Here is a 13,316-nt window from a genome sequence, read left to right on the forward strand (position 1 = left end):
TCTAAATTAGCTGGTACCACTCAAGAGAGAGATTTTGGCATCATTGTGGATAGTTCCTTGAAAACATCCACCCAATCTGCAGCGGCAGTCAAAAAAGCCAACAGAATGTTGGGAAACATTAAGAAAGGGATAGATAAGAAGATCATATTGCCTCTATATAAATCCATGGTATGGCCACATCTTGAATACTGCGTGCAGATGTGGTTACCCCATATAAAAATAAGATCTCTTGGAACTGGAAAAGGTTCAGAAAAGTGCAACAAAAATGATTAGGGGTATGGAACGGCTTCCATAGGAGAAGAGATTAATAAGATTGGGACTTTTCAGCTTGGAAAAGAGACTACTAAAAGGGGATATGATAGAGAGCTATAAAATCATGACTGGTGTGGAGAAAGTAAATAAGGAAGTGTTATTTATTCCTTCTCATAACACAAGAACTAGGGGTCACCAAATTAAATTAATAAGTAGCAGGTTTAAAACAAACAAAAGGAAGTATTTCTTCACAAATGCGCAGTCAACCTGTGGAGTTCCTTGCCAGAAGTTGTTGTGAATGCCAAAACTATAACAGGGTTCGAAAAGAATTAGATAATGAGGCAGGATGGGCAGGGATGGTGTCCCTAGCCTCTGTTTACCAGATGCTGGGAATGGGTGACGGGATGAATCACTTAATGATGATAGACAAGCCCATGAGGAAATTAATAATCCTAACTTCTGAGCAGTGTTTGAATAATGTGCAATAAATAAGGCATGACTCACACAGTGAACAAGGAGAACAAGAAAGATTTTATAGATGCTCTTTAAGTGAGCAGGGTCCATCCTGTATACTGGATGAGGCAGGAGTCTTGTGAAAATGAAATGTGTGATCATGCCATGAAAGACTATATCGCAATGTGCATATACAAGTGGGCCAATTAAGGTTGTACAGGAAATCTTAATTCTGGCATTTTCTAACTTCTGAGTGCTTGACTTTGCAAATGGAATATAGTTCTTTTAACATTGCTTTTTTATAACCTAGAAAATTGAAAAACCCTAACTGAATAAAACAGAAATTCCATCATGTGGTATCATAATGAAATATTGGATTACACATTAAGGTAACATTCACTGATCTTGAATGTTATTAATTTGTGTTCTTTGTTATCCCACACATGATATAATTCAATAATCTGCTAATTTCAGGCACACTACGGGCCCTATATTGCTGTAGATCTGCATTTAGAACTTCCATTTATGTCAATGGGAGTTCCATGCATGGATCCAGTGCACTACATGTCCCCATGTAGATAGAAAACAGACTAGGTTAGATAATGACAAGATATAAAAACAATGGCCTATGAATTTGATTCCATTTATAGAGGTAGAATTCCAGAATAATCCAACCTGTGCATTGGAGAGTGGAATCTGGCTCATTGCAAAATAGCATGCAGTGGAGTAATGATGACCTGGGAGTAAATATTTAGGGATATATTATTCCTGAATACTAATTTTTATAAGGTTATTGGTAAGAATAATTTAAAAATATGCCTAAAGAGTACTTACCAGACCACAAATGAAGGCCATCAAAACCATAGGAGTAGAGGTCATCACCAACACCATTGCCACCCCATCCTTCTCCACCTCCAGGATAAGGAGCATAACCTGATGTAGAGGCCCAGCCAACCCGTAGATGAGTGGGTTCCGCCGTCAAAAATGCGTCTACCTGATCGATTATTAGTTCAAAGTACCACTTCTTATACTGTGCAGAGCCCTCAGCAACCCCCAAAAATATGTTTGGCCTCATGCTAAAATAAAGAGATACATTTGATTGTACATTTTGTACTATGTATTCCTGGCTTGTTGCAACACTGCAATATGACATTACACTACACCAGGGATCAGCAACCTTTGGCCCGCGGCCCACCAGGGTAAGCCCCCTGGTGGGCCGAGCCAGTTTGTTTACCTGCCGTGTCTGCAGGTTCGGCCGATCACAGCTCCCACTGGCCACAGTTCACTGCTCCAGGCCAATGGGGGCTGCGGGAAGCGGTGCGGGCCAAGGGATGTGCTGGCACTGTGCAAATATGACACCTGAGTTAGGATGTGGAGACACATCATGTAAACTTCTGTCCAGACTGTTTGTATCTGTTTTATGGCTTTGTATGTCTGCATAATAAATAATACTACTAATAAATAAAAGATAGAAAAAGAAATTGTGCCAAATTCTTAGCTGAACTGAATAACAAACAAGTCCAGGGTTCTATGCATGGAGGAAAAATGTATCCTATAAAAAGAAAAACAATATTGTTTCTATTTTCCTGATACCAAAAGATGGGGGTTGAGATATGAAGAAATAAAATCCTTAATAAAACAGAAATTATTTTACAATATGCTTACATACTATATATTCTTACGCTGATCCAGGAGTGTCCTGCTTTGGACCAGCCTAAGAGAAGTTAGTTTCACTCTCTCATGGAAGAGTGATGTTCTCACTCATCATGCACATTGTTGCCCACTCCATAGATAACTGGAATGGGACTTCTCTGAATAACATTACTGAGGAGATGTTGGCTAGAAGTGCCAAAATAGTGGAGAGACCTGGATATGAAACCCTCAAGTGCTGATTCCAAAATCTCAGAAATTTAGGCCAGATATCATAAGTATGCTCAGATTACAGGTACAAATTGTAATAAATAATATATGTAATCATTAACTATCAACTTCTTAATAGTAATGTCCTAATTTGAAAATAGTACACTATTAGCTAGTGTGCATGGAGAAGGAAAAAGAATATTGATTAATTTTATATAATACACAATTTTTGTACTATATTACACTATTGTATTGGACTTATTTTTTGTCTTGATTCTTTCTCCATAATGGATCTGTTATTTGTTTGCAAACCTCACCAATGTCCAAGAGGGCGCTGCGTCAACCTTGTTACAATACAGTGTTGTATTTTGTATACTTATGGTATTATATAAATAATCAATTTTTTTCAAGTGGGAATTCAACATGCTGTTTCTCTTCCAAGACAGTTTCTAGAATATTTCCTGTATTGTTAGAATGATGAAACTTTTAAAAATAGTTAATATCTAAAAGTTTCCTAAAGAGTATGTCTTTCAGTGATTGCTAATAAACAATTTTCTCTCCCCAGAATAAAACAGAGTATTTTCTTAATTTAAAGTAATACTAAATACTAAAGCTCTGTTCATTTGCAAATGTAGCAACAAAACAAACACTGCACAATACCTTGTGACATCATTAATCAAACGGGTTTGCAAGAGCAAATCTCTTCGGGGGAGTAGATTGTCACAGATATAGTTCTGATTGGCACGTACTGCAACTCCATTACAGAGACACAGAGAGCAAAGCACATCAAGAACCTAAAACAGATCAGGGTACAGTCAAGTAAACATAACTGTTTACAATACAATCCTGATCTCAATTTAATTCCCTTTCAAAATATGCAGGAGACTGGAGAAATATAACACAAAAACTTTGGTGACTTTTCTAAGATTTTTGGTTACATATGAACTGAACATAGCTTGTAGCAGTGACAGTTGACATTAAATAAGTTAAAATAAGCTCCTATTGATTTTATATCTATATAAAACACTTTAGGTCTGCAAAAATGTATTACAAATCTCACAAGAATAGTTCTTCCTATAAGATCTGTGGTACTTAGTTTAGGTTCAGTTAGAGTTTGGAGTAAAAGATTTTGAGGTTCAGGGGAGTAGGGGAATAGAACAGGGTGGTGTAAGGGGGGAGAATAGTTAAGGTCTCTATCAGAATTGCGTTTCTTCATGACTATTAGCTGACACTGCTTACTTCTCTAATTCAGAATATAATCTCAAAACATAAAACAAAGGAGTCCATCTTTACATTTATTCTACCTAGCCACTGATGTTTACATTCACTTTAAATTCCCTTTATGCTGTCAGAGAAGCGTAAAGGGCCCTTAATGTATGGGTATGTCTACACTGCAAAAAAAAAAAAGCCATGTTCTTAACTTGGATTCAAATAGTAGTGAAGACCCCGCAACTCTGTTTTTAACTCTGCTACATGGCAGCCTAGGTTTGACTTGAGCCATTAACCCAAGTAAAAAGTTGAGTTGTTGTGTCTTCACTGCTATTTAATTCAGGTGATGTAACAAGGATCAGCTAACACAATTTATGAACACACATTTTTGAAGGGTACACATACTCTAAATGAGAATGAGGTATTAAATATGAACAGGATGTGTATATTGCTTACATCCTGTTCATGCAATTGATTACCATAATTTCAGGGTGGATTAAAAAAAACAATGATTTAAAAGAAAAAGATCACTTTTACCAAATTTACATCACATTTTTTAATTAATACATTTTTCTTTTTAAAAATAAATGTGTTTAAAGTTAAATTTAGAATTATTATAACCTATGTTAAATTCTACATTTATTATAATCTATTAAAATCGTTGAAAATAGAACCAAAAATATGGTGCATCGAAAAGACCTCCTGAAATTTTAATAAGTTAAAGGGCACTTCTCTTTTAATTGTATACAGAAGGGGAAGAAGCTTCTGAGGTCAACTCAAGCTTTGTAAATATGTCTTGATGTCATGCATTATATTAAATAAGTATCTCTATTTATTTTCAGTCTTTACAATGGATGAATTCGTTTATTTTACATTTTTCCAAATGTAAGTACTTTGTGTTTCTGTTGTGTAGTAAAGCTTTTGGCTTAATTACTTTGGTTTCAATTTAGTTTGCAGGTACAGAGAAAACATTTTCTTAATTTCGGAAAATTGAGAAATGAATTAGGAGCTGAAAAAACAGGAAAGCTTGTTTTCTTCTTCCAATCAGTGAAGAGGAAAACAAGGTGGGACAAGATGAGATTTACAATCTGAAAATCTCAAAGGACACAGGGCCAGATTTTCATAAGCGATTAGGCCCCTAAAGATACAGAGAGATGCTAGAGGGATATTCAAAAGCACATATGCAAATTAGGAACCTAACGCCCATTGATTTCACTTTGATTTAAATCATTCCATGCTGCATAATTCCCTCAAACTGCTTGTCAGAACTCATCCCTGAATATCAATATCACTCCAGACAAACACAAAGAATGTTTTAAAAACCTCATGTTTGGATAAAATTGGGTTAATCAGATTCCTTGTTTGATATTTCTTATTACAAGACAGAGTTTCAAATCTAGCAGTCAAATGAAATGTTCCCAGAATAATAAAAAAATCCTTTAATTAGGCTATGTTGCAGAATCATAGTCATTATAGATGGAAAAGACCAGTTAGGTCATCTAGCTCCCTTACCTGTCAATGCAGAATTGTTCCCTTTTGTATTTTTAATATTCATTATGCAGTCTACATTTAAATGTTCTAACTGAAGAGGTTTCTTAAGAGACCATTTCACAGCATTACAGATTTTGCTGACAGGAAGTATTTCCTGATAATCAGCTAAATTTTTCCCTTTCTTAATTTTAATTGCATACTTCTAGTTATCAGAGTAGTAGCCGTGTTAGTCTGTATTTGCAAAAAGAAAAGGAGTACTGTGGCACCTTAGAGACTAACAAATTTATTTGAGCATAAGCTCTTGTGAGCTACGGGAATGCATCCGATGAAGTGAGCAGTAGCTCACGAAAGCTTATGCTCAAATAAATTTGTTAATCTCTAAGGTGCCACAAGTACTCCTTTTCTTTTTACTTCTAGTTATGTCACCTTATGGTTGTCTAAATATTTCCTAAATGGAGTTTATAATCTTCTGATATTTTTAGAATATATACTATGTTGTAGAAAGCTATGCCATATTTAATTCTTATAATCTTTCTCTGTAAAAAGTTCCAGCCCACAAAACACCATGGTTCCTCTTCTCTAATCATCCTCCAGCCTGACAATATCATCCGAATATTAAAGTTCCCAGGACTGAATGTAATATTCCAACTGCCGTCACACCAGAGAATTATTCTCTGTTGTGTAATGTGATGCCATTCTTGATACAGCTACAAATTGTCTTGGCCTTCTTTGCTGCCACAATACATTTCATACCCTTATCTACTTTGCTTCCCACTATTTCTTGAGTATTATTGCTTTTCATCTTTCTCTCATCTACTTCATACCTGTGTTTCAAAATTTTCCCTTCAAATATAGATTGTAGTTTTCCAACTTGAATTTTGTTGTGTTCTACTCTTATTTCTAATATCTCTAGGTCATTTTGGATTATTTTTCTGTCCTCACTGGTGCTCAAAACTCTTCCCTATTTAGCATCATTTGTGAATTTCATTAACACGTTGTTCAGTCTCTGTTGTAGATAATTAATTAAGATATTAAATAAAACCTGATTTACCAAAGATCTCTGCGGTACCTCACTAGACACTTTGTTTACAATCCATGGGATAGTATTAATCTGCAAGACCAATTCAATACATTTTAAGAGTTAGATTTTAGATAACAGTAAGAACCTTTTAAATGATATGTATATTTTAAAGGCGATTTTATTAAATATTCATTTACTTTTTCTTAAAATATAATATCTTAATATTCTTATTTCTGCTTTTGTATATTTGAAAGTATAAATGATAATACATCATTCCTCATTCTGGACAGACTTTGCCAGTGTAAAACCAGAATAATTTATTGAATTCCATGGATTTACACTAGGGTGTAAATGAGACCAGATTATGGCCTTCCGTATCATGCGATCCCTGGTCATGGTAAAAATTAAATTACGCAATTCTCAGAGCCCAATCCTTGCTCACATGAGCTCTGTCTTCTTAGATGTATGAAAACAGTAGAGCAAGTCCTTCAGCAGTGAACTTGGACCCCAAGGCTGCAGGTTACTCCACACAGGCAGACTCATGAACTCATATGGAGTAATTTACAGTCTCAAGGTCCTAGATTATATTTACATGTAGCTTTTTATTTATTCTGACATATTATTTGGTTGCCTATCAATATTTATAACAGACACAAATGTGCTGGTCATGCATAGAAAGGATGTTTTGAAGGTCTAGTCTCCTAAACACACTGATTTATTCTACACAGAAAAGCAATTATAGATTTCACATATTTCGTTTTGTTCTTTGCAAAAAAATGTGATAGGTATTCTTCACTGTGGGTTTTTAAAATATATTTAAGGACACTGTGTATCACATAGGTGGCATTATAGAGACTCATTCACTTTTTTCAGTAAGTTATTCTTGATATTATAAATATGTCTTATATTTCTCAATCATACCTTGTGATTGCGTCCATGCTTATCCAGCAATGAAATAATAGACTTGATATGTTCCTCTGCTATCAAATTTAAAGCCTCTGGACTTTCAATCAAGATGCAATGTAGTACTTCCAAAATACCTATATGAATGCCACAAAAATCATTTTGACATTAAACGATCTGCAGAAATGAATACAATTTAAGACTGTGGGAAAGAAAAAGGAGCATCCTAAGGGAAAAGTAATCATATCTTCTCTTTTGCAGTCTATTCAGTATCTCCAGACTAAAAAGAATGAACTCATCTTCAACAGGCTTTAAGGGCCAGCTATGATATGACTTACATTTGGATTTAATTCTCTGGTTTAAAAAAAATCTGTCTATGACAAGAAGTTAAAATGTACCTTGAAACTATAATTTATGATTTTCTTTACATAAATATTGGTAAAACACACAGAAAAAACAATATTCGCTTCAGCTAGTCACTGAAGGAAATAGTCTTCCTAACAGACTGTATTTTATTGTAAACTTTTTTAAAACTGATTTTTATGTATAACATTTTCTTGGTATTATTTGCTGGGACTGAGCCACAAACAGCACGTATGCTATTTGCAATTATTGTGGTAGCTGTGGAGTGGTACCACTTTGCACTACTATGAATCATACGATTGTACTAGGCCTCATTAAATAATTTATTTTAGGGTTCTTTGACTGTGATTGTAGTAGGAAAATTAAGGAAAAGAAAATTCAAAGGAAAAAGCGGAGGAGGGCTGGAACATAAGAACAGCCATACTGGGTCAGACCAAAGGTCCATTTAGCCCAGTATCCTGTTTTCCAACAGTGGCCAATGCCAGGTGCCCCAGGGGGAATGAATAGAACAGGTAATTATCAAGTTTCAGAGTAGCAGCCATGTTAGTCTATATTCGCAAAAAGAAAAGGAGTACTTGTGGCACCTTAGAGACTAACAAATTTATTTGAGCATAAGCTTTCGTGAGCTACAGCTCACTTCATCGGATGTATTCAATGAAGTGAGCTGTAGCTCACGAAAGCTTATGCTCAAATAAATTTTTTAGTCTCTCAGGTGCCACAAGTACTCCTTTTCTTTTTGGTAATTATCAAGTGATCCATCCTGGCTATAGCCATTGATGGACCTATCCTCCATGAACTTATCTAGTTCTTTTTTGAACCCTGTTATAGTCTTGGCCTTCACAACATCCTCTGGCAAGGAAGATGAAAATGATAGGCTAAAAAAGGAACAGTGTTAATCTGAGAGATTTACTTAAGAAAGAACAATATGTTAACTTGAGAGATGGGCTTTAATTTTATTTTCATTCAAGAAAAGCTGTTTTCTGATGCTTACTAATTTTCAAGCAAAACTTTTCTTTTTTATGGGATATAACAGAATTATCAATAGCAACACCTTATTTTTATAAAATTGATCTTACCTGAGGAAGATTCTAGTCTATCCAATTTACTGATTAGCCAATCGAGGTTATTGGAAAACTGGGTGCAGTTATTTCTGTTACCACGAATGAGGGCAGCTGGAAAAAAAGGGTTTGATAACACTGATGATAGTTGAACCTTTATATTAACAACCAGTGCTGAATACAAATATTTTAATATAATCTCTAGGATAAACCAAACAAAAATCTCAATTCTCCTTTCTTTGTCCTATGAACCAAATATATTTGAAATTTTTGTATTAGTAAGATAACCATCTAGATTTTGTTTGAATCACTTAGCTCAGGAAACTGGTAATGGAATCTATCTTATTAATCCAAATTCCACTCAGGTCAGTAGGAAATGTTGTTACCATTTGATAGCTTCTTAGTAGCCTATGTGAAATTAATTAGATGGTATCAGTTTAGTTGATTAAGCCATCACACCTGACACTAACAGGCAGCCATGAAAATATTAATTGACTGTACTACTTTTTAATCATAAAGAACCTGTTCCTCCCATCCTGCTCCCATTTTTTAGGGGATGTACATACCCAACTGAAATGTTTGAAACATGACATCTTTTAAATGATGAATACACTCTTAAAACAGGTTTCAGAGTAGCAGCCGTGTTAGTCTGTATTCGCAAAAAGAAAAGGAGTACTTGTGGCACCTTAGAGACTAACAAATTTATTAGAGCATAAGCTTTCGTGAGCTACAGCTCACTTCATCGGATGCATTTGGTGGAAAAAACAGAGGAGAGATTTATATACACACACAGAGAACATTAAACAATGGGTTTATCATACACACTGTAAGGAGAGTGATCACTTAAGATAAGCCATCACCAGCAGCAGGGGGGGAAAGGAGGAAAACCTTTCATGGTGACAAGCAAGGTAGGCTAATTCCAGCAGTTAACAAGAATATCAGAGGAACTCACGAAAGCTTATGCGCTAATAAATTTGTTAGTCTCTAAGGTGCCACAAGTACTCCTTTTCTTTTTGCGAATACAGACTAACACGGCTGCTACTCTGAAACCTCTGATATTCTTGTTAACTGCTGGAATTAGCCTATCTTGCTTGTCACCATGAAAGGTTTTCCTCCTTTCCCCCCCCTGCTGCTGGTGATGGCTTATCTTAAGTGATCACTCTCCTTACAGTGTGTATGATAAACCCACTGTTTCATGTTCTGTGTGTGTGTATATAAATCTCTCCTCTGTTTTTTCCACCAAATGCATCCGATGAAGTGAGCTGTAGCTCACGAAACCTTATGCTCTAATAAATTTGTTAGTCTCTAAGGTGCCACAAGTACTCTTAAAACAATTTATCTCAGACTCTTAATGTTGTGCATTAGTTGAGGTTTGTTAGTTGTCTATTTGATAAAGCAGAACTCTGTTAACAGTGGTACTTAGAAAACAGTATTTGCTATATTCGAACACACCATTAGTCTATCAATTGAAGTATCTTTATCTCAAACCCTCTCTAACCCCCTTCCATAATCCTATTTGTATATTGGGATCCATGGGAGACGTTCCATGGAAAAGAGAATATGCCTGGGCTGTATTATCTTCTCCAGAGAATCTATCTGGGACCAGACTTTAGAAACTGTGCATAACCTGCTTAGATATACCCCAGCCTACTCAATCCTCCCCACAACCCACCTGGTTTCCCTCTGCCCCCACTACAGACCCCATACTTATGGAGAAGCCCCTGTAGGGTCCAGATGGGAGGGTATGTAAAATATCATGGAGGCATTTCACCTACCCATCCACTTGGGAAGGTGGGAATCTGCCCACCGTGCTCTAGTCCATTATTAGTTATACAAACTACCACCTTCCTTAAATTCAGCTATTAAATACAGCACATGATCAAGGGGCCTGTACACTTCTAAAGTTGTCCCCAGATATCTCCAGGAGGGAAATTACCATGCAGCTGCGGTACAGGAACAAGTCCAGGTGAAATAAGTGGCCTTTAGCTCCACCTCCTGAGCAAAAGGTGCTATAGATTGGATAAATATTGTTCAGCAGCACAGAACATGCATTGTTTTCTGAATGTAACTGAAATTAACTAACTCTTAATTTCCTCCTCCACAGAACAGCTCACTAATTTGCAAACACACCATCAAGCAAAGATAAAACTAGCCATACTAATTATTGGCCTACTGAAGCCAATTATCGAAGATTTTTATTATAAGGTGGATAATTGTTATATAATTTTGTTACGTATTACAATAGAATAGATGAAGACTGCAAGTATTCTCTTTTAAGAAAGAAAATTTCAGACTGGTGTCAGGGGGAGAGGCAGATGTACAGCAGTCTTACAAAGCTACAAAGAATAAAGAATTTGGGGTTGCTCTTTTCTTCTCTGCTCTCTTCCTACTTTCTTTTCTAATTTGTGATATTAGACTGAATGAAAGGTATGAAAATCCTTACCCTACTGAAATCAATGGGAAGTTTGCCATTGACTTAATTGAGGTGCATACACTTCCACTCCAACATGAGTTTTCTCGTTCCCCAAAACTCCATCTGTCCCTTGTTTTCCTGTGCTCTAAATTTTTGGCATAAGATTACTCATCATTCTTCACCAGAGCTAACTTTCTTTGTAAAAATAAAATAAAAATGTATCTAAAAAACACTATACGACAAGTCCTTTTTCTAAAATTCTTTCATATCTTGCTTGCATATGTCTTTATAGCAAAGCTTGGGACATCCTGTTATTTTTTTCCTCCTCTGATAGCTCCCCATATAGTATGTCCTCAGGTATGCATCTGTCTTCCAACCTACTCAGATAGCCCAGCCAGTGCAGTCCTCTTTCCTTGAGCAAGGCTGTCACACTTGGTAAATATGTCCTTTGAAGAACCTCTGCATTAGTGACTTTATCTTGTCATTTGATGTTGAGTATGTGGCATAAACAGAGTAGGTGGAAACTGTTTAACCTTTTCTCCTGATAAGCGTAAGTTATTCCCCACCATATATGAGAGTGCTGAGAACACAAGCTTGGTACACCAGCATTTTGGTCTTGATGGTAAGCTTTGAGTTGTTCCATGCTCTTCTGGTTAGTCTGCTAAAGGAGGTGGCAGCCTGAGGATGCTGTGAAAGACAAGACTATAACAGATTCAAAAAAGAACTAGATAACTTCATGGAGGATAGGTCCATCAATGGCTATTAGCCAGGATGGGCAGGAATGGTGTCCCTAATCTCTGTTTGCCAGAAGTTGGGAATGGGCGATAGGGGATGGATCACTTGGTGATTACCTATTCTGTTTATTCCCTATGGAGCACCTGGCATTGGCCACTGTTGGAAGACAGGATACTGGGCTAGATGGATCTTTGGTCTGACCCAGTAGGGCTAGTCTTATGTTCTTATGTTCCTATGTGAACATTTAGTTCTTCATTCAGTGAGAGGTTGCTGGTCACTGTAGAACCAAAATACCTGAACTTTTGGGCTACTTCTAGCTGGTTTGCATTTAAGGTAATTGAAGGATCTTGTGAAACCTCTGTCCTAATACAACCGTTTTCTTAATGCTGATGCTCAACAAGCACCTGAAAGGCAGTCCATGAGCTTTACAGCTTCATTATAAAGACACATGCAAGCAAGATATGAAGGAATTTGGAATTGATCTTGACCGACTGGAATCTCTGACAAGTAATCATAACAAGTGGCACCATTGTCTCCATCCGGGCATCAAAGTCCATGACAAGAGCTGGCTCCTACAGCTTGAAGAGAAAAGAGTACATAGGAAGCAAGCAGCTCCCAACCAAGATACATACATTTGCAGGAACTGCCAAAGATCATGTAAATCTTGGATCAGACTATTTAGAGACATTGCAAACCAACTACTTCATAAGCTGAAACTTCCACTGTCTTGCGCAGATGAAAGGATGCCAACAAACTTATAAAAGGGATTATGCTAACTTGTGGGCAAGCTAATACTCTGGGGAGAGAGAGAGAGAGAGAGATCTGACTTGTTGGCAGATAGGGGTGGTTTGGTTCTGGAAGAATTGACAGACCCATGTTGCAGTAGTCTGCTTGCTAGAGGTTGGTTTAAGCCATAAGATTTGGAACCAGAAACACACTTTCCCAAAATGCAATGCTCTTTAGATCCTGGATATTGGTATAGGCCCATCTTTATCTTACATATGAGAATATTCTCTCTTATTTTCCTGAATTAAAAAAATAATTCACTCCCACTTGGACACCATAAACACATTTTATAAATAAACCACACAAGCACTGTATGTTGCACTGAAAGTTTTTCTACTTTTCTAGGTGTGGTGTTGAGGGATTTTTTAGGGCTGTCAAGTGATTAAAAAAATTAATCGCGATTCATTGCCCGATTAAAAAAATAATTACGATTAACAACACAATTAATCATGCTGTTAAACAATAATAGAATACCATTTATTTAAATAGTTTTGGATGTTTTCTACATTTACAAATAGATTGATTTCAATTACAACACAGAATACAAAGTGTACAGTGCTCATTTTATATTTATTTTTATTAGAAATATTTGCACTGTAAAAAACAAAAGAAATCATATTTTTCAATTCACTTAATACAGGTATTGTAGTGCAATCTCTTTATCATGAAAGTTGAATTTACAAATGTAAAATTATGTACAAAAAATAACTGCATTCAAAAATAAAACAATGTAAAACTTACGCATCTACGAGTCCACTCAGTTCTACTTCAG

General features: G+C 36.1%; 1 protein-coding gene across 1 annotated transcript in view; it reads right to left on the minus strand.

Moving 5' to 3' along the window:
- RYR3 (ryanodine receptor 3) overlaps positions 1-13,316 on the minus strand; it is a 529,369-nt gene that overhangs the window by 381,604 nt on the left and 134,449 nt on the right. The window contains exons 15-18 of the mRNA XM_043516837.1: positions 8,629-8,724; positions 7,208-7,326; positions 3,226-3,359; positions 1,540-1,781 (exon numbers count right to left, since the gene is read on the minus strand). Of these exons, the coding sequence (XP_043372772.1) occupies positions 1,540-1,781; positions 3,226-3,359; positions 7,208-7,326; positions 8,629-8,724 (591 nt within the window). The remainder of the gene's footprint in view (positions 1-1,539; positions 1,782-3,225; positions 3,360-7,207; positions 7,327-8,628; positions 8,725-13,316) is intronic.

This window comes from Dermochelys coriacea, chromosome 6 (genome assembly GCF_009764565.3).
Source record: "Dermochelys coriacea isolate rDerCor1 chromosome 6, rDerCor1.pri.v4, whole genome shotgun sequence".
Lineage (NCBI taxonomy): Eukaryota > Metazoa > Chordata > Testudines > Dermochelyidae > Dermochelys > Dermochelys coriacea.